Source organism: Halyomorpha halys, unplaced genomic scaffold, assembly GCF_000696795.3.
Source record: "Halyomorpha halys isolate HHAL.00 unplaced genomic scaffold, Hhal_1.1 Scaffold82.1, whole genome shotgun sequence".
NCBI classification, from domain to species: domain Eukaryota; kingdom Metazoa; phylum Arthropoda; class Insecta; order Hemiptera; family Pentatomidae; genus Halyomorpha; species Halyomorpha halys.
The window spans coordinates 660,878-684,267 of NW_027109449.1; the positions used below are offsets into that span (position 1 = coordinate 660,878).

At 28.5% G+C, this 23,390-nt stretch overlaps 1 protein-coding gene across 2 annotated transcripts in view; it reads right to left on the reverse strand.

Moving 5' to 3' along the window:
• The window catches only part of LOC106692992 (breast cancer anti-estrogen resistance protein 3 homolog), a 203,358-nt gene that overhangs the window by 129,634 nt on the left and 50,334 nt on the right, over positions 1 to 23,390 (reverse strand). The window contains exon 3 of one of the 2 annotated variants that reach the window (XM_014439290.2): positions 22,720 to 22,798. In XM_014439290.2, the coding sequence (XP_014294776.1) occupies positions 22,720 to 22,798 (79 nt within the window). Of the gene's footprint in view, positions 1 to 5,019; positions 5,094 to 22,719; positions 22,799 to 23,390 lie in introns of those variants that run through there. The other variant, XM_014439291.2, reaches the window with a different exon arrangement.

A 23,390-nucleotide genomic window follows, 5' to 3' on the forward strand; every position in this document is an offset into this window, starting at 1 on the left:
TTTAGTTTATTAAAAAAAAAATAAAAAAGACTACAGCTGAGAAATGGATATATTAAATTTTAATAAAAAACCTTTCTATTAAAATATTTTTTACTATTTCTCAATATGAATTTTGAAAATAATGTTTATGTATAACGAAAATAAAACTGTAAAGTCTGACTAAAGCTGGGTTTTATAAGGCCGAGTTATGGTTTTGTTGGATTTTGACTGCCAATAACTTTTTTGTGGATGATATTAACCCCAAAACTGTGTTGGGGACACTGGACTACATTGTGTTAAAATTGGCTCAGTGGTTTAGTAAACCGAGATGTTCTTAAAAAATGAGGACAACAAAACAATATATTTTTTATATCAAGAAATAATTTTTGGATCAAGAGGGTGTCAAAAACATACATATTAGTTAAGATTTTTATTCCATTAAGTTTCATCCTTTTGTAGTTGAAGATAAACAAAAAAAAAACAATAATATGACTTTCGTCACAATAATAAAATAACGTCATAAAACCGATCAGTGCAATAAATATAAAAATGTAAAACTTAGTAAAGCAAAAAAAAAAAAAATGTTTTTTCATCTCATAATTCTCTTGTAAATTGATATAGAGCAAATCAACAATTAACTATTTCATATTGAATGAAAAAACTGCGGTAAATGGTATGCTATAAACAATAATTTAAAAATATATGAATAATTTTACAAGTAAATAAAACATAAACTAATAATGATAAATAAGAAATTGTTGAAAAACTCTGGAACGTATCAATTAAACACGATTTTATAAAATTAAAAAAATAAAAAAAAAGCACTCAGTTCTATGATGTTTCTTCTTTAGGTTTTTTCAACATTGAACGGAAAAATAAAACAAAAACAACTATTTCCACAGGAAATCTTCCGTCTTCTTTTTTATGTCAAAGCCTGACCTATTTTTTCCCCTTTCTACTCTACTTCTCCCCAGGGATTTCCTTTCATTCACAGTGGAGAAAATTTAAGTTAATCAAATGTATACATTGTAACCAATTATTCTCAATTGACTATATATGAAAGCCACTGAATATTTTATAAGAAAATAATTACAATAAAATATATTAATATGTTTATATATAAATTATTTATAATAATAAAAATTTATAAAAACGAATCATATCTTAAAATGTTTCGTAAAATTCAATAATCAATCTAAATTTTCTTTTTCATAATTTATTTCTTTATTTACGTTATTCATTGAGATTAATACGATTTTTTTATCGATGTTCATATAGGTACAGAAACGTGGTTGGTTCTAACATGTAATTATCTTAAACACTAATCTTTAACACTAAAGAGGATGGAGTTCAGTAACATTGTAGAAAAATATAGGTTTTTACTTAACACAATATTTTAAATAATCCATCATATATAGAAGCTTATTTAATTCTTTTGAATCGTAAACTGTAGTAGTGTTCAGAAGTTAAAAATTGAATAAAAAAAAAATCGTTAAATTAAATTTTTCTCCGATTCAACTGGTTGTAACATAACAGCTTCATTAACTCATGTCTTCGTACTTTGTGTGGCCGAAAAGTCCACTTAATTATTAATTATATCAAATATGTTTATATTACATATTTTTTATTGTAAAAGCAGTTTTTTTGTGACATGTATTTACACACATCTCTGCTCAGATGGCCACGTTGTGAATTTTCTAATTATGGTTGCTATAACTTTGTTCAGGTTTTTAGTTAGAACTATTACTATAACTGACCAATCATGGTTCATTAGCAATGTCATTGTACTACATCTTGAGGAAGTCAATACTCAGTTCTTTCGGGGTGTTGTACAAGATTAAAACATTAAAATATTTACAGTCCCTAACATCCTTGGGGGAAACTGTTATATCAACAAAAGTTGAGCTTTAGTCCAAGAGGGAGCAGACGACATCTTTTGCTTGGTGAAAATGAATATTTTTTTTTTTCTGGAGGACGAAAACAATTTGTTTTTAGGCCCAAACATTCCTTTCTTGAAGGTTAAGAATAAGTTGTAATGGATTTTACTACAACTATCAACATTCTACCTAATTAATCCCAATTGTCTTATACAGCCAAGATTAAACTTAATATTGTTATTCTTTTTTTTTATATTGGAGTGACACCTTCATGCTGAATAGGAAGAAAGAGTAATATGAAATAGTAAAAAACAAGATTGTTTATAAGCTACCTACACCAACCATTGCAAGCGCTTCAGGACGTCAATAAAAGAAACTATCCACATTAAACAGATATATTAGGAAAAAATCTGTTAAAAATAAATATAACTGCTATTTCCATGTTGTGAAGTTATCATTATCTGATTATCTAATTAATATCACCTTCTGTAGTAAAATTATTTTATACAATATTTTAAGAGTGTACCCTTTGGTACCAATGGTACAATGGTCATTGTACATAAGAGATGTACTAAAGGACAATTTTTTTTTTTTAAATTAATAAATTAAAAATCAGAAGTGAGAAAATTCAATGTGATTTAGGACGAGTTTAAAAAATTGAGTTATTTTTCAAAAGTAATTTTTTTTTTTTATAAATAAAAGTCTACAGCTAAAACCTATTCAGTTTATTGCAAAATTTCAACTTTGTCATGTCAAATAGATGTGTTACAGTTGAACATTTTCATCAGATGCTCTCATATTAATTTTTAAATAACAATTTTTGACAACTGGATATCTTGAGTTTTGATTGAAAATTCCTTATTTAAAAAAACAAAAACAATTTCGTGTTTAAAAGAACAAAACAATAATCACATCTGTTCGCTGGTACAACATTCTGTTCTTGTTCAACGCTTTGATTTTTTTTTTTTAATTTTTATAATGTGTCTTATTAAAAAAAAAGAAGCAATATTTCACATTACTAATCTTGTGTTTATCTAATACAATATTTAAAAATAAGTTAGTTAATGTTAGTTTTAGGAAAGATTTTCGAAAGGGATGCGCATTGGTCTCAGAATTTGCAGCTGGCCAAGGGGTGGGGTCCCACTCAATGCTGCCCTTGCTTATAACATGTTCAATTAATTATAATTCTAAAAGGGGGGGGGGTAGTCTTTTCATCATTAATTTAATGAGGTGTCTTACAAATTACTCTTCTTTTTTTTCCACCCTTAAGTCCTTACTTAAAGTCTACTACAGAACTGAATTCGTCTACTCCTTAACAATAACACTAACGTAAAAAAGAATGGACATGAATTACTTTATTTTTTAATGCTTAATATTAATTTATTTGTGGTTTTGGTTGATAATTAATATTTTTTCTTTTCTTTTTTATTTGAGTTTGCCTCAAAGGTTCTGATATAGTAATAATTTTATTATTCTAATTGCAGAAGAAACGTTTATTAGATAAAAAAAAATAAAATCAGGCAAATAAATGTCACACTTCTGGAGAAATTTTGACACTTATAAATACTATTAATTGAAATCCTCCATTTTTAAAAAAAATCAAAACAGAAAATCATAGATTGGCAGACATAAGTTCAAAATAAATAAAAAAACAGATTAATTATAATATAAATATATAAAGTTTTCATAATATAATGTATAGGTTTTCTATTTTACGATTTGGAAACGCTGAAGCAGATGAATATAATATACATAGACTTATTATATATATATAAAATAAACAGGAAGTTTATATATCGAAACATAATGGAGATTTGGAAACACCTTTCAAAATAAGAATGACACCATTAATATTCTCGACAGGCGAATTCGGTTTAACATGTTCGCCGAAAGCCAACAAAGGAGTCTGTTCGGAATATTATATTTTCGATACTACAAAACCGCTGTGACATCTTTTATAAAGTTACCCTCAAATGTTGTTTAACGTGATGACCACCTCGACTCATCTTTGCAGACGGTTTGTAGATGATCCCAACCCAAAGAGTCAAACAAAGTGATAATGATGATAAATAAGTAAGAAAAAAAGAAGAGAAATCTGAGAATAAACAAAAACACCAAATGACAATTATCCAACGGCAGAGCATTCATTAACCCGACCTTGGAAGATCCCTCAGGAATTATTGAGTGTTCGATCTTTCTTTTTTATTATTTTTTTTTTCATTCGCTCCTTCGTGCCGCCTATTTACATTCTTCGTCGCCTTCACTAGCAAATTGTAATAGTCTCAAGCAATCAATAACTCTCATCCTATTCTTTCGAGAAGAGAATTACCTTAAAGAAAGATGGTATTATTTCAAAAGTAGATAAGAGAACTAACTAGCAGCAATAATATTTTCTATATTTAAAAAATAAAATAAATAAAGTTGAATTCACTAGGACATAGTGGGATGACCACTTTACGAAGCACATATGGGCGGCGGTAGGCGTAACCTTCCAACTATGTAAGAACTTCTATATGCAAATTAAGTATACATTTTTACCAATAAATAAAAACTAAAATTTAGTTTTAAAACAGAAATGGCCTCCTAAACTATTAATAATATGATCATTTTAATTATAAAATAGGTTTACATCTTGGCTATCAACCACACCTGCCCCACCTTTTTGCAGGCGGCGAAAATTCCTCGAACAAGGATGAATTTCATTTTTGCACAAATTTTGAATAAGTTTTCAAAACTATGAACTCATATTAATCCAAATACTCATAAGAGAAAAATAATTTTTTTTTTTGTTATGAATACTTAAAACTCTTAAAGTAAACTTGGATGAGTAACCCACCCGCTATCCGCTATTAAACATAAAACGTTCAAAAGAAACTCAGAGTACAGAAATATTTAATTTTGTACTTGACAAATATATTTTTTCATATCCATCGAATTACTTTTTAAATTTGTTTATATTAAAAAAAAAGTCAGTAACAATAATGATAAAAAAAAAACTAATAACATTTCATTATTATATGAAAATCCAGATGTTTATGAAAGTAAACATACATTAGTTTTCACTGCAAATATTAACCAAGGACATTTTCTTTACTATTTTATATTGATTAATAATTATTCAATATGACTAATAAATAATAAAATATATAAGATAATGACGTACTGAAGTATAGCTGACAGTTAGATCCAAATGGACACAGCGCGGTCCGAACACAACCAGCGATGAGCCGGGCCGGCACCGAACTGGAGGCCCCGAGCCAGGCTGGCCCCCAGCAGAGGGGAAACTGAATTCCCTCTTTCCCGCCACTAATACTAGTTTGATTTTAGTCAAGTATTATTAAATTGCTTAAAATATGAAGATTTCGATGCTCAATTTAAAAATAATTTTACTTGACAGATTTATCGAATTATAAAATAACAACATAAATAAAAAACAATTATTATAAAGTTATAAAAAAATAGCTTTATGTTTAACTCAATAATTTTATTTGCACCTGTACATATTTTTTTTCCCTTATTACGTACGGATTATATATTATTGTCCAAAATTTATAATTCCAGTTTTCGACTGAAATGCTTCTTTTAAGGTCCTCTGACTCCTGGTCCTCGTCGTATGAAACTGAAATTAAATATTTATAGCGGGAATATTTTTGCGATGTGACAGCAAATTTGTCGATTGAATCGACCGGCCGGAAATGTCACTTCAAGGAATCGATTTTTAACAGTTTTTCGATTTATTCGAATACAGCTCTAACGATTTTGATTAACATTGATGGATCGATGAGCACTTAAGTGGGATTTAACATACGGTAGATCTGAACCTCGATAAAATCGTCTGACAGGGCATAAATTAGGATTTTTTAAAAGTTTTATAAACAAATTCTATTATTAGTAAAAAATAAACAGTTCTCATTGTTAGTAATAATAAACAATGGATAAATACATAATATTAAAGAATTTTAAGAATAACAAAGGGAAAAACAGAAACCTCCGATTAGATCGGGAAAGCCACACGATCTATCACAATTGCATTACGACGTCATTAACATATGTATTTTGTTAAACTGTTGTATTCTAAGCACAAATAAATTTTATATTTGTTTTTCTCACCTCGAGAAACCCTAAAATACGAAGTTATACAGCAACAGAAAAATAAAACTTTTAGTTACAATTTTCGCCTTCTTTGGTCTATAGATTTATTCCTCGACAATCACAAAATCACTAAAATTTCAACACGAGCCCAACAATCAACCAAAAACTTGCGGCATTATTGTCAAGCTAAAAAAAATAAATTGCGGCACAATTATCCTAAAAGCGAATGAATATGTAGAAAAAAGAAGTATAAAATAGTGCAAAGTCAATGCTTCAAATGTTACATGTTTTCTATTTTTTTTTTTTTTTTGTAATATTTTGAAAGATGGACATTCGCTTAAGACACCCAAGGCATACGCTTGAGGCATCCCAGTTTAGGAACCACTGTAATAGAGGATTAAACCACCTTAAATAGACATTTCTGCAGATCTGATAGCGACTTGGGATCCCAGCAAAATATTTAATAATACCAACCTCTGCCGTAGTTTATTCCTAGATTTCATGAGATTAATTGTCACTAATGGCCGATATAATATAATAGTAATATATATTTGAAATATTGAACATTAAATAAGAATTGTAGAATTTTTAGGAGCTGCACAGTTAACAAATTTACATCATAGAGCTAAAACATATTCTTACCCTGAGATCGCCAAACTCGGCTTAAATACTTCGTTTAACGATGATTAACAAGAACAATAATGCTCCAAAATTGTCATTAAGTAAAACAATGCCGCGAAAAGTGATTTAAAGGACTGAATCGCTGACCTCCTTTTTTATCCAGGAAGCCGCATCATTACGGAGGCGGGGCAACATTCCGTTTTCAGTCCTCTTTTCCCTATAATTCACACAACAAATCCCATTATCTCTCGTTAAATCCTTATCCTAGTGTCTTTTTTTTCTCAATATACAAACTTGGAACCATGATTCACCTCGTGACTCTATCACCGTACTCTGTTAAGGGTCTTTCAAATTGGAAAATAAGTAAGATTCGACCAGTTGGAAATTACTACAGGATGAGAAAGGCCCAGTTGGTGGTGGATTCCAATTTATTACCGACTGAAGCAGGTCTCTCTGTACATTGAATATGCAGATTGGAATCCAAGCCTACGCAGGGTCTATTGATGTTTGGACCAGACAATCAAGCCTCTACTAAATGCGTGTACTGATCATACAGAGCATAACGATCTTGCTTTGATTGAGCAATATCAAATAAATCATAATAATTTCATTTGCTAAGGTCAAATTGAATTTTTTCGAGAGATTTACTCAGCAAACAGGGATATAATAAAACAATAAACTTAGTTAATTCTTATGATCATTTTACCTCTAAATTATTAATGCCACTTGATAAATGAGAGGATTAAATATTGGAGTAAACATATAGAAATATTTTGAAAAAATAAACCACCAAGAAAAAATGAAATAAAAAAAAAATTCTTTGCCTTTTATATCGAAAATAAATTCAACTCGAATGTGGCTTCCTCCTAGAAATACTTTATCAGCGTTATTATGAAGAATGTATTTCTTTGCCAAAGTATCAATGTATTTTTCTAAATACTTTTAAATCATAGAGTTCACATTTTAGTAATGTGCGGATTGCTATGTAAGTAGCAATGTGAGAAACAAGAAAAGTGTCAATTTTTAACTTACTAACCAGCTGCACCTCTCAGTTAGAGTGACGAATATCTCAAAAATATAACTTAGATTAGCTAATCCTATCTATTTAACGTTGCATGTGTATTTAAAAACAGCAACTAAGATATTGCATGGTCTATTTAAACATAAAACCAAACAATTCTTGTTAAAAAATATGAAAAAGCCAAATATAGACATAAAAATAAAGGGTAGTTACGAAAGACCAAACACGGAAGGGAAATTTCCTCCTCCTATTATATTACAAGAAAATTAAGGAGATTTTCCTGTTTTCTTTCCAACAGCGATTATAATCGCATTTTCTTTTGATTTTCCTGTGACATGAAGTGTTTTAATTATTTTATTATTCTTACGGGCGAGAAGTATGTAATGTAAATATCGACAATGTCAAATAATCATTTTTTTTTTTTCAGAAATCTTACTTTTATAGATAATTAAATCATTAATAAACGGAATAAAATATTTTTATTGCAAAATATATTGATATTAACTGTATTTTAATTGCAAAACTGTTGATTGTAAATATTTTTACATAAACACTTGATAATGAGGAAAGACTTATTCATTGTTGGGATGATATAGAATAAAGAAGTAATCAATAATGGTGAACATTCCTGATAAGAAATAACGTGAAGTTTTAAAATATTACATTTTTAAAATTAATTTTCTTTGTGAAAATACTTCTAAAAATAAAATCATAGACACAAGTTAAGAGAGCATTCCCCACTAAATTTTCCCTGTCTTGAAACAAAAAAAAATATGATCTTGCATAAAATTGTGAACGTCGCATTGAAATTGTAAGTAAGCACAATATAAGGGTCATACACCTTTAATAAAGTCCTCTATTTCTGAAAATATAATTTTCATAGGTTTTAAAATATTCAATCCACTGCATGCACTTCTTGAACCACAAAATTATGTCTTTTTAATGAATCTCCTATTTAAATTAATAAAGATTCTATGACTTGACAATACATTCGTTTTATGAGATCCGGAAATTTTGGTTATCTCAAAAAAAAAAGTTGACTAATTTCAAAACTTAGACGTTGACTATCATAAATATCTACAGACTCAGAACCCCGAATGGAAATAGTACTTGCTTAAAACATAGTATGTTAATTTTATCGCAGAGCTTTATCGTATGATGGTAAATTAGAATGGAAACATATTAACAGCTTCCCTAAGCAGGAGTTCGCAGGAAGTAACAGGTCGTTAATTGCCGATAAGTTTAGGGATGCAAGGAGCACTATATCCTTAGATAGTTTGTATTGGGAGGGAAGATGCAGCTTGAGTAATGCACTATCTGCAACTTGTCCTAACTGCATCTCTCGCTCGAGTCTTAAGTGGAAGGCCATTCTGCCATAGCTGGGGTCAGTACGGAATTATTAGTAGTGGTACGTAATGATAATAAATTTGCATTTGTGAATCATTTTAGAATAAAAAAAAAAATCTAATGCGATGTGCTCATCATACAACTTTCACTAACTAGACTACTTTACGCTAAAATAAATTTTCGATTGTTTTCCAATTGAATCTTTTAGTTGGCAAAGTGATTAAATTCTATTTCAACAGATTTTAGATAAATACTTTTTAGCCAATGGCATCGCGAATTACAAATGGAGTCAATAGAGAATTATATCAAAAAACGGTTCATGATTCCTACAACCTGGGAAACCCAACCTCAACACGAAGACTGAAGCCCAGATTGCTGCAGGACATTATTTTATAAATTTTTAATAAATATAAAATTAATTCATAATCACACTACCTCTATTTACTTATTATTTTTATTCATTCATTATTATTATTTATTTATTTTTAATTATTATTTTTTTCTCTCTTCCCTTTTCAAATTAACTTGTTCCTTTTTACTATTAGAAGACAATTGTTTGTTTTATTTAAGTGTACCAATATTATTATTTTTTGTTATTAATTTTACTTTCCTCTTTTATTAAGAATCATTATTCTTATCTATTTATTTTCTTTTTTTTTCTTTTAATAAGAACATTTTATATAGTTAGGGTTGTCATTTGTATGACTATACCCCCTCATAATCAACTGTTAAAAAATATTTATAATATAAGTTATATCAACCATGTAATGCCCACCAGGCCGATCTGGTATAAAAATAAAATAAAATAAAAAAGATAAATACTTTTAATAATATATCTTGTAAATTTTAAAAATTATTTTAAAGTATGACAGAAATACCAAAATACAACATTACACTAAAATTTAATAATAAAATTGTATAATGTGATCTTACTCATTTATTCATTGTTAAATCGCTATTGGATTAATATTGAAAATATTCAAACTGAGAATGATTTTATGGAGTTCTCCTGTAAACTAAAGGCTTAGGTATAGGTCAAATAAAATCAAAAGATATTTATTTAATATGAATAATGACAAAGAAAACAATATCAGACAGGCAAAACGGAAAGCCAACTGCGCTTGTGTCGGCCAGTAGGGACTCCTGATAAAACAAATCTTTTATGCGTTTTTCGATATTCTTCAATAAATTCGATGACTTTTTGTGGTTAATACTATTTTTCCTAAAATCTTTTGCTTCCTAACTATATATAATATGTCTATATTACTACTCTCAGTTTTGGTAATGTGTATTCAACCTGGAAAAAATCCTCTCTTCTTGAGTTAATTGTCAAATTATTTCATATGATATATTTATCCATTTTATATTACAAATAAAAATTTTAGATGCCTAATTATATCAAACAAATAATTTTAATTTTAATTTTTAATCAATTCAACTAAGATAATAGGTGCTTTAGAGGAAGCCATTTTTAAAATCCGATTTTTAACTTGTGTCTTGTCAAACTCAGTAGCTCAAATCCTTCAAATGAGGCTGTTTACATAGGCACACACACTCACACACTATTAGCACATTAATGACTTTATTAGAGCAAGATTCATTACTCTTGAAGATATAAGAAGTTGCGAAGCGACAAGAAGAAAAGACAGAACGGGAGCAGGGACCGAGGGTATATTGATCGGGAGCAGGCACCACAGCGGCCAGAGCAATGAGGTCTTTGATATATTCCCAAGGGGAGAAAAAAGTTATCCTCAATTTGATGTTTTGCCCCGCTTTTTAAGCACCACTGAGGCACGGATCGCTTGGCAGATGTATGCGGGCCGATTTGAATAAGTGTTATATGATTACATTTTGTGTTCGGAAGAAGGGAAACTCGGAAAAAAAAATATTTGTTTGGTTAGATGTGGGTCAGATGTAATAGTAAAATAATTTACGTGAATATCTCTCATTTAATTTCTCTTTCGTTCTAAATCTAATTTTTTTCATTTATAATATAAATTTCAATTGTTTATAGTTAATCTTTTCAAATAAATTAAGTAAAATATATTTAAGATAATTTATGTGCTTTATCAATAAAGAATATTCACCATTTGGGAACATATCAATTGATACATACCTTTCTCGTTACTCTATATGATGATGATTTTTTTTACAGGAACTAATTAACATTCAAGTTTCTATAAAAAATATTTAACACATTAAATTATGCCTACATTGACTTATAACACCTTATTTATCCAGTGTTGCTTTCCTAATATATAAGGTAGCTAAACCACACTGTTTCCATTTTCTTAGACGATTAATTATAACATGAAGACATCAAAATAAATATATCAATATCTTAATACAGCGGTTCCTAAATCACCTTTTCCTAAACCACCCTAAAGTGTCCCAAGCGTATGACAGGATTGCCGCAAGCAATTACCACTTTCTCAAAACATTAAAAAAAACAAATATACGGTAAATTTCAGCATTTCTTGTGCAATTATGCATTTTTTTCTTCTTGTCCTTCAATTCTTCTTATTCCACCGTTCTATATTTTATATACATTTTTTTGCTCAAAGGTGCCATAGCGACAGGAATTCGGAAACTGCTGCTTTAATGCATAATAATTAAAAATCTTTGTTATTTAAATATTTTTATATAAAAAATTGTTTCTATTTGAAATTTTGTTCCCATTTCTCAATATTCAAAGTGCATTTATTTATTCATCAATTGCTCCTAAAAAAACATAAGATTCACACAAAAAGTAAAAAAAAATGATATGAGAACATGTATTTGAAAATTTCATTTTGGAAGTTCTCAAAGTATTGAAAACGGGTTTGAAACTATTGAGGACAAAGATATTACATTGCCATATAATTTAATTTTATCAACAAGGATATTAGGAAAATATATTTATTGTATATAAAAAGATATTTTTATAAAAAAAAAATGCTCAATGTTTAAATATTACATATACAAAAAATATTGATCCAGATTAGCACAAAATATTGAAACCATCTTTAAGAGATTCTAAAGATCGGTAAATGGTCCCGAAATGTCGAGGAAAAATAAATAAAAATAAAAACAGTAAAATGGAAGAAAACCGTCATAAATGTAATAAGAAACAAAATAAACCTATATCTTTGTTAAACAATTATTAATCATTGTAGATTTGTCGGATAAATTTCAGTATGAACTTATATATCAAATATATATATTTAAGCAGAAAACGTAAATGGAATAAAGAAAAGATATCTCAGACTTCACCCCGCAAATCGGAAAACAATGCGTCAAGTTAGACAGATAGAGGGGGTAGAGCAGGCTGACTAGATTATATTAAAGCTCATGTACAAAAAAATATTTAATAAAAACTTACAAAGTAAATAATGTTTTTATGTATATTGTTTATTACACTATAGTATATTGATTCTATTCACATCAATATTTAATGAAGCTTTATTAATCCCCTCAGTTAAAGGAAAGCGCGGTCATCACATTAATAAATCTAATCAGGGTACTATAGCCAATCTACATCAATTATTTAAGCCCCTAAGAGTACCCTGCCCTTTTAATCAGGCAATTTAAATAAGCGGTCGCGTGTTAATTGGCAATATGTTTTCATAAATAGGCGATTCCTTCCAGCCTATGTTTAAAACAAATCGTAGGAGGTATCGTAAATGATACATATCCTTTAATGAATTTGTGATCCAAAATACTTTTTAAATGAGCATTTCAAACATAAAATATTTCAGGATTTTGAAGAGAATGTATTTCAATTAAAAACTACTGTCAAGTATTTTGGAAAAAACTATTTCAAATACATATATGAATGTATAGTTGACCGTATAAATTGATATATAAGAAGATGGTCAGGGTTGCGGTCAAAAGAGAAACAAAAATAGTTTACAACTATTTAACAAAAATAGTTGTAAACTATTTTTGTTTCTCTTTTGACCGCAACCCTGACCATCTCCCTATATATTTCAAATACAATTTAAAAATATGATATTTGGTACAAAATGGTTTCAAGTACAAATTATAAACATTTTTTTTTTTTTTTTTAAGAAAAGAATTTTATTAATACACAATGTAAAGTATTTTTGAAGAAAAGTGCTATAAATTAGAATACGTTCCGGACCCGATAAGTTAGCCGACAGAGACGATTTAGGAAGATATGCCCAAGACTCTTTGGATGTATTCTATTTAAAAAGAACAGAACGATTTTAAGCTATATTTGCCTCATTTCTCAAACAATTTTAATTTAATTTTTAATATAATTGAATTTTCTTAAAAAGTATTTCAATTGGAAAGGAAAGCCTTAAAAAGAAATTAATTTCAATTTATTTTGTATTAGCGGAATATATATATATATATATATTTGTAATTCATACAATAAAACAGATGTTTACAAAAAATTATTTTTTAAAATTAAATATATATTAACCATTCTATTTTCAAAATAAAAATTTTAAAAAAACCTATTCTTAAGAAGCATATCCCATAATTCATAAATTCTACAATATTTATTTCGAAAAATTCTTATAAAAATCAAAGGAACTAATATTAATGGTATCTATTATAAGTATTAAAGATTTTTTTTTTAATAAAAGCAATCAATCCTTCGGCATTAACTTTGGGGTAAATTCTACGAATTATTATTTGATTCATGAAGTAATTATCTAGATTTATAAAATATCAGTTACAAATAAATTCTGTTGAGACTTCTGTGAAAAGGAATGAGAACTTTGAATTACGAGGAATTCCACAGTGACAACTGCGTTCCGGACCTGATAATTCAGGCGACAGCCGACGATCTCAGAAGATATGCTCAATGCCATGGGCGATAGAAAAAGAAGTCATTGAGACTACTAATTAATTTCTTGGTTTTGCTTTAGGTTAGTCAATTATTTTTCTTTTCCTAACTTTCAGTTATATTATTAAATTTCTATGACAATTACTTGAAATATTATTTCAGAAGTAAGAATATAATATGAAATGAACACTTTTTCTTTCTATTGGCATGGGAGAACTTTTACATCCCTTATACAATGTCATATAAATCTAGGCATATTGATTTCCAATTTAGAACTAGTGAATCATTAGTATGTTTGTTTATTCTCTCTGTCCATCTTGTTTGTATGTCCATATTGTGATTTTATTTTTTGTTTATACTGTTTCAGTAATTATTTTACTTATTGGTGATTAATGAACTACGTTTCGAGACGAATGGATTTGCTTCTGAAATTTCGCTGGTCGTTTGACATCAAAACATCAATTTGTTTTTTAATTTATTTTATTTTATTTATGGAAATTAATAAAATCTGCCACAAATTACGAGCGTTAAGTAGTAGTGCTCGAATAGTTATTCATACAATATGTACAAATACAGAAAAATAAAAGAAAAAATACAATATGGAAAAAAAATGTAAATGATAACAATAGTACTCACGGAATAGAAATAAAAAATAAATTATATAATCTTTATATAAATCTACATAAAAATATAATAAAATAAAACTGATCAAATAATAATAAATGAATGAATAATTAATTAATTAATTAATAATAAATGAATGAATAAAAAATAATTAATGTACAAGACAAAGAAAATTAAATTTAAGTAACAATAAAATGAATACACATTCGCGTCAATCAGCATCAAAATATGGTAAACAAAAAAAAAAAATTGGAAAATTAAATACAAAAATCGTAAATCATAGTACCTCAGCTCTTTATTTACTGTTTATTCTATCTATTTATATTTTTTTTTTTAGTTTTATATTTTTTGTGCTTGTATATTTTCTTATTATTTTTATGAATGAAAATTTTTATTTTTTTCAGAAACATTTTATTCTTGAGATAGGTGTGTCAAAAATACAAGTAAATGACTAATGAGTCATCGCTAGTACAGGCGGCTCAGAACATATTCCCAAAGATAGCACAACAACAGACCACAATATACAGAACAAATAATATATTACAAATGAAATGATTATAAAATTACCGATCCCGATAATCCTCAAAATAAAAATTCAGATGAAGGGTATACTTTTATTGTTAATGTAAGGAAGAATTTTTGGTGTGGATTTATATGACCCCAATAAATTATGTTTTTTTTTTTTTTTTGTTTTTTTTTAACTGAGTCTTTTCAATGAGAAATCGTCCAAAAACAAAAATTATACACTTCCTCATTTTTTTTTTTTTTTTTTAAGTAAACGTTTCAATATCCCTAGAAATCCTCAGGGTTTCAAAATTAAATCCTTCATAACGCTTGATAATTATATTCCCCCACTCAGATCTTAATGGACCAATATAAATGAAGATACAGAATAGTTTGAGTATTGGACTTTTAACCCAAACCGATTAGAAAAGTCGTGGGAGTGGACACTATAAATATTTAACTATTTGCTATTTACTGATAAAATAAAATAATTAATTCAAATAATAAATCATGTGTAATAATTTGCAGCGCTTCCTGTTTCTTGAATTTTTAAGGTTAACTGGTTGATTATTTACTGACATTTTATGCACTAACAATTATTTGTTTGGGCTTTTTTTTATATTAAAATATTATACTCATTTATGAATAAGTTATATGTCTAGTTCCACGTGATTAGTAAAAGTTTACTCATTTACTACGCAGATTGTCTATTCATTCATTCATTTCCCTGAATAAAGATATTCATACGATTAAAATTTATCTTTTGATCCTTATTTTAGAATATATTCTTTATAGAATTTGCAGAACCATATATCAAATTAAGATTTTGCATCAACTGACAGTTTTAACACTTATACATTATTCTCTTCACATGTTCCACCCAAAAATCCATATCAAAATAATGTTTTTGCTGTCTCCTATTATTTATTTATTAAGAACTAATACAATTCAAGGCTGGGGAGTACAGATAACGTGAAGAGATGGCTTCACTTGCGAGAAAAATATTAGAGTTCGGCATTTTTATGTATCGTGCTATATTTAAAAACAAATTAAGATATAAATTATTCATTAATTCATTTAAATTGAATTAAATCACTATAAATATAACAAAACAAAAAATATGTTTTGGGAGATCTAATTATAAAAAAAAATTGTCTACTTTAATAAAAAAAAAAAATGGAAACTGAGAATATTTAAATTAAGTATTTTGTAGACTTGCTGACATGTTTTTTATGTGTTAAGTTGTTCTATAACCTCTGGTCATTAGAATCGAAGAATCTTTCTGTATATTTTAAAAGTGGAAATTCTGTATAAAGCACTTATTACACGCCAGGCCCAACAATACTAAACCAGAAGATCCACAAATTACCATATATATTATGTTATTGATGAAATGAGAGTGGAACATAAAAAGAGACAGTTTAGAAAGGTCTTGGCCGATAGCCGAAGCAGAGTCAACAGAGATATATCAACCGAAGGGAGTAAAACTGTCATCGGCCTAGACTCAGAGACTAGAGCCGATTCGGGTCAGGTCAATTCCTATCTCGGCAGATAGTGCCTGTAATCCGGACATTTTACAGAATGTCCTCAACATATATCTTTTTTAGTTTGGACCAGAAGAGTATGTATTTCGACTAATCCGTATCAATAAGTAGCTATTAAATCTTTCAGAAGGGATAAACTGAAGTAAATGCACACTTATTGTACCAATATAGTTCACTATAGGAGAGAGAGGTACCTCAGTGAGTAAGACACAAATAATTATTTATTCTGTCTTGTATGCCGCGGATGGACCAAGGTGTTGGGACACTCTCCTGGTATGTGTGATTCCGTTCTAGGACCAAGCGATTATGATCATCAAGATATTTTCGCATACCGCATAAATAAAAACATGACAAGAGATCGTGGGTCATCGAGCATGTTGATACACAAATTTGGCATTCTCGTACGACAAGCGGTGCCGGTTCTAATTCTGGCCGGGTCGACTTTTATTTCAAGGTGGACCTCGGGATAAATTTTTAAGTCTTCACTCTGTCTCGAACAAGTTGGTAACCAGTAGGATAACGCGTCTTCCCTGATATAAGTTGGGCAACAAAAGAACATTCCACCCAACACTCGTGGCCACCTCCTAGAATTATATGGTAAACTATTCGTTAGATTTTTTCTTTCAATTCATTTCAATTATCTACAATTAATTTTCAAATACAGTCGACTAATAACAACAGCAAAATCAATTTCTTGTTTCTAATGTTATTTTCTCATTCGTTTTTCTTCTCCATATATGTAGTAAATTAAAGACAGAAGATAAATAAAATGTGATTTTAATCGCAGCAAATGAGATCCAGTGATATTTTCGTAAAGATTAAAGTAATATTTGTAGCGCTCTTCAAAACTCATAATTATTAGTAATTATAATTGGTTAATTAATAATAATTGTTATTTTATAATCTCGAAATATTGATCAAGGAAGCTGGAAGGGGAGAACAATCGCATTAATAAAAGATTCGTTGCCCAGGTTTGGCGCAAGGAACCAACAAAGGGTAAGCGGATTTATTAAAACAATGGAGCGAGAACAGGGAAAACAAAAGTGGACTTAAAACTAACAGTATTACCCAGCGTCAGCACGTAAACACTTCCACCCAATTACCGTTAATTAACAACCAACGGGGTGGCGACCCCTTTCACTACTCTCACACCCTACAATAACCGGCCAAATCCTCTATAATAATATCAACCGCTAGTATCCCAATTCCATTTTCTTTTTAAACTAAGAAAACAAGACATTGTTTTATTTGTATAATTTTATAATATTTCGTCGCTATGACTAACCTACACCATCTTGGTCTTGTATTATTGTTTTTTTCGGCATTCAGCAAAAATTCTAGCGGACGAAAATGCCAATTTAATGATAGCTTAAATTAAAAAAAATGCCAATTACATGATTCAGTATATCTTTCTTATTTTTGTATTCGCTTATTTTCTTCCTTCTGGAAATTATTCTTGTTCTGTATATTTCTACACAATACGACCTTTTATATATTTCAGTTTAATCATTTGCCGTTCGAGAATTAAACCTACTGCACGCTCGTTGTTTAAACTCAGTTAAAAAGTAAAACTCAGAAAAAATAATTTTTCGCTTGGCTAAGTGAAGAAAATACATATACTTGAAACATATTAATGCTGGATCATGTCTACCACTGATTAAATAAATTTCTGTTAATTGCTTTTGAGCAAAAGGTTCCTTCGAGCTAAATCAAAAGAGCCGTTCTCAAAATATAATTGTGACAAAGAATATACGTTTTCGAAAGTAGTGGGTGTGATAATTTATTATTAGACCATAGAAAAAAAATTCCTTTAAGTGAACCGAGGAAAATTCCTTTATGAATACCGAAACGAACAGGGCGTTTGTAGACGAGGGAGTTCAGCCGCCCTCATTGAGCATCCTCGCAACTGCAGCAGAGGCGGTTCGATTCCGGCCTGGAAGGATTGACTTTTTTTTCGTGGTTGTGCTACAGAATGAAAACTTTGGCCCGCAGGAAACTTGATTCCTAATTTATTTACTTCAGATTATTCTATGCAATCTGTGATTTTCAATTTGTTTTATTTCGTTTACACGTATTAAAATAAAATTTAAAGTATCCAAATTAGGAACTAATTTAGGAACTCTGGAACTTTAGGAAGTAATATTCAATAAAATTCATCCCAAAGTTATGATTATAAAGTGTAGTCATTAAGATATATTTTTCTGACTGGATATTACATGATTGTGACAGTTAAAATGGGAGATTAAGATCACCACTAAAATGAAAGCTTTTGGTATAGCCAACGAATCACTGAAAATAACCAGTTTTAATTCAACAGAGGGTGCAAGCGTGCTAAGAGTCGCCCGAAACTTCTGTGGAAAGATTTTCAGCTGCAGCCTTCAGGCTCTTGGTTTTGTAGGAACTTAGTGAATAGAGGTTTTTAGGCAAGGAATTTTAGAAAAATGAAATGTTTTGAGACAATTTTTCCGTTTAAAATTGTAAATAGGATTTATTGTAATATTTGATACGTGTGTATGAATGAACTGATATATTTCTTACCTATTAATAGGTTTGGGTTCACAAAGTCCGGTGCTAAGAATTAAGTTTGAATCATGAGTCACTCAAAAAACAACAAATCAATTATTTTCCTCTACGATGTCAACTAGTAATATAAAACATATACATTATATTTAATTAAAATAAAACTGCTATAGTTTCAAATGATCCTTTTAGATTTTCTCGAGTTGCCATCAACCAATACCTAGGACTAGGTAAAACTCCAAAATCATAGATTTTTTATTTGGAACCATTATTTTTCTGCAAAACTCTGACCCATTCACACATTTGGAGTATCATCAACAACTGTCCAGTTGATGCATATATATGCTCCGCAATATATATCCCTCCAGAACAGAGTTAAGAGTATTAACCTTAACCAGTATTATGGTTAGTTGAAAAAGTAATATAAACGCAAAAAAAACTTTATAAAATATGATAAAATTTGAATAATAGAACTGCTACAAATTAGTCAAAATCGAGATAAATTGGGAAATATAATAGCCTTATAAAAACACAAATTATTGCAGTATACTTCATTTAAATGGAAATAAATCCAATTTATTTTTATACAGTGCTAAAAGGAGAGGAATGTTTCCGAAAATATAAATTTATTTTTGATGAACTTCTTTTTGTTGTTAATTAGGGAATGGTTTCGGAAGACTTGTTTGAGGGGTCCCAAACTAGTTCTTTCGCTAAACGGTTGACTTCCCTTATGGCAACTAACGTTAACAGAGCAACAGGCAACAGGCTGAAATCTTGTCATGTCAAAATTCTTCAAGGGAGATAGGTTAAAACTCCTTTTATGTTAAATTTGTCTTCCTTTATCATTTGGACAAGCTGGAATTTTTGCATAAATTCCTTCCGTGAGAAAATTCACATAACATCCAGGAATGTAGAAGAAGCCTTCTTATGATAATATAATTTAATTGATAAAATATTTTCCAAATCACAGGCCGATTCAGCTAGACCAGGTGTCGGTGGTCCGAAATGTTTTAATAATGAAATTTTCAATTAATATAGTTATGAAAATTTAATATTGGTCTGTTATTACAACTCTGTATTTTACACATTTCTGTGCGTTATTATTTCATTTATAAAACAACAAAAATACTAACAAAATATTTGTCATAGGTACCCTGCTCAAAGTATTTAATAATAAACATTATTATAATTTTAGCCTAAATTAAAAATTTTAATATATATTGTAATAATATCACTTATTAATAATTTTTTCAAACCTATAAAGATTTTCGTTTCATATTTAAACAGAACTATCCCCAAATTTCAGCTGAATTAACTTTTTTTTTGTCGATCTCGGTAATAAATCCTTCAAGAATGTTTAACAAATAAAAAAAATGTGTTTTCACTAATGTTAACATATTTTTCACAATCATGAACTAACATTGCTAAAGATCTAGATGAAATAAGAAAAATATTTTTTTAAAAACCAGTTGATGAATTATATAAAAACAACAAAGATGTTTTATTTTATTTAATATTATATTTTATTCGACATTATCTAATCCGTTTTAAGCTACCTAAGCTTAGAGGCACACGTTATAAGCAAAAAAAAGTATTTATTTAAATATAAAAATTGTTATGATGATTAAAAAAAATATTTCACATTTCACGTGCCTGTTTAATCTTTTTACATGCTTAAAATATTATCCAAATAATTTCACAAACTAACTGATTCTTATATGTGAAGAAATCATAAATTTATAATGTCTAGGTACGTTGCATTTACTCCCAATTATTTTGATATTTAAAAATTATTTTGTCAATGGTAAAAAATCCAGTAATGGTTAAGGTTATCTCTGATACCTTGTTAGACTATTAATAGTACAAGAGCCGGAAAGAAAAAAAGGCAGTTATCTCACCCCAATTTTTGATCACTTTAATGAAAACTATGTATAATTTATAGTTAAAATTGATGAGTCTGCCAAGTATAGGCAGGGGGTATAAGAAATGGCGGCTGTTTCAAAACCTTAAAAATACATTAATTTTTCATCTTTATCTTAAAAACTACCAACAACACTAGACAATCTAAGAGAACATTATTTAAAGAAGAGTAAATTTCCTGAAATATTAGCTCTAAAAGAGCTATTTACGTCCAATAGTTCTCGAGATATAGCTTTTTAAAAAGCAAAATTTCTTAAAAATCTACTGAAAGATTAGTGGTTAGTTTATTTTGAGAAATCTATATCTCAGGAATTATGTGATATACAGATTTCTATTAGCACTCAAATTAAAGTTTGTTTAATGGACTATAAGGAAGTTTATGACCTTTACCTTCGTAAGAATAGTAATTTTCATAATATTTGCTAAAATAAATTGGTTTATTGTTGTTCGGACAATAAGTTAGATATATGAAAAATTTCATTTCAGAAAACATTGGACGTACAGATGTCTGCCAGCGCTCAAATTAAAGATAGTTAAATTTTTTACAAAATAGTTAATTATGTTTATCTTTGTAGGAGTAGTAGTTTTTATGATATTTGCCAAAATACACTCACAAAATGCTAATTTCTAGTTGTTTGTATAAGAAGTTGGATTTTTGAAAAAATATATCTCTAGATCCATAAAACGCACATACGTCTGCCAACACTCAAAACAAAGGAAATTTAACTGACTATAAAGTTTATGACACTTATCTTCGTAGGGGCAGTAGTTTTTATGATATTCACATATGAATATAAATTTGGCAAATGAAAATTTGTCCGAACAACTATAAATCAATTTATTTTAGAAAAGTACCTGAAAACTATCACTCCTACGAAGATAAACACCATAAACTACTTTATCGCTCATTAAACTAGCTTTAATTTGAGTGCTAATAGACATCTGTACGTCAAATGGTTTTTGAGATATAATTTTTTTTAAATAAATTTACTAACTACTGATCTTTCAGTACGTCCCATACAACATTTTTTATGAAATGTCTTTTTAAAAAGCTATATCTCGAAAACTATTTAATGTAAATATCTCTATTAGGGCTCATATTTTACCAAATTTACCCTTCTTTAAATGACGTTCTCTTAGGTTTTCTTGTGTTATTCCTACTTTTTAAGATATAGAGCTCCGAATGAGAAATTAATTTTTTTTATCGCTTTGAAACAGCCGCCATTCTTTATTCTTCCTACCTATACTTGGCAGACTCATCAATTTTGACTAGTAATTATACATAGTTTTCATTAAAGTAATCAAAAATTGGGTTGAGATAACTGCCTTTTTTCTCCTCTTGGGCTCTTGTAGTATCACTTTACATAATATATCTCATATATAAAAATTTAATTCTCAATTAAATTTCCATAAAGATTTTATTATGCGTTGAGAGTTGAAATGTCTATCATAAAGATAATTTTCTTTGTTAAATTGCCGGTCTGCCCTTTCTATTGTATGAGTAGACAGCAAAATTCTGTGGCCAACAAACTTTAAATCTAAATTTGCTAATGAATCGTTTAAGAAAAACAAAATTATTTTATGATAAAATGGATCGATTACTTTGTTTATTTTTTATTATTATTTTTTTTATGATTTCTTAGCGTTATCATTATTAATAAATAAAAAATGTGAATACCTAAGGAGTGAATATGACCTAGTAAACTCAAACCGACTTAGCAGTTTACACTTAAAAAGTTTTTTTTATCAATTAATTTTGATGAATTTGGTGGTTATTAGTTTTACATTTTTTTTTATTTTTTTTTTTTTTAAATATATTTATTAAATTAGTTGTTTTTTGTTGTAATTTAAAAAAAAAATAAATAGACTTACTCAGTTGCTTCTTTTACAATCTTTGAGGGATCCACCGCAACACTATGCCTGAGGGACGCTTTTTCCGCTTTCCTCTGTCCTAAAAACAAAAGAAAATATGTTTATAGTTTCCTTTTCGTATAAAATGTAGTATCGAGAATTGTAAAATCACATTTATTTTAAATCTTTGAAATTAATTTTCCAAAATTCCAACTTTTGATTTGGTTTAACTACCAATGGAATGATTAAACCAATTAAAAAATTAAACTTCTGAAGCGTATTTTTTTCCTAAAGCCGAATTTGAAATATTATTCAATAAGTTAGGAATTCATTAATTATTATATTATGATATAAAATTTATTTAAAAAAGGATTACTAATTATTTTACAATATTTACTTCAGAAATAGTTATTAAAATCAAAAATAACTAGATCGAATATATTTTCTTTTAGAGGTTTTTTAACAACATTTGTCCAAATTACCATCTATTTATTCATCTCAACACTCCTACTATTTGAGATATTTTAGTTTTGATTAACTCACGAGACCAGCTGTAGAGCTATTTTGGTAAATTTTAGTCCGGTATTTTAAAAACCTAAGCCTATTAATTGATTATTTAAAAATCTTCTGTGCTATTTAAGAATTTTTTTTTTAACTTAAAACGATTATTAAAGATGATGAGAGATAATTGA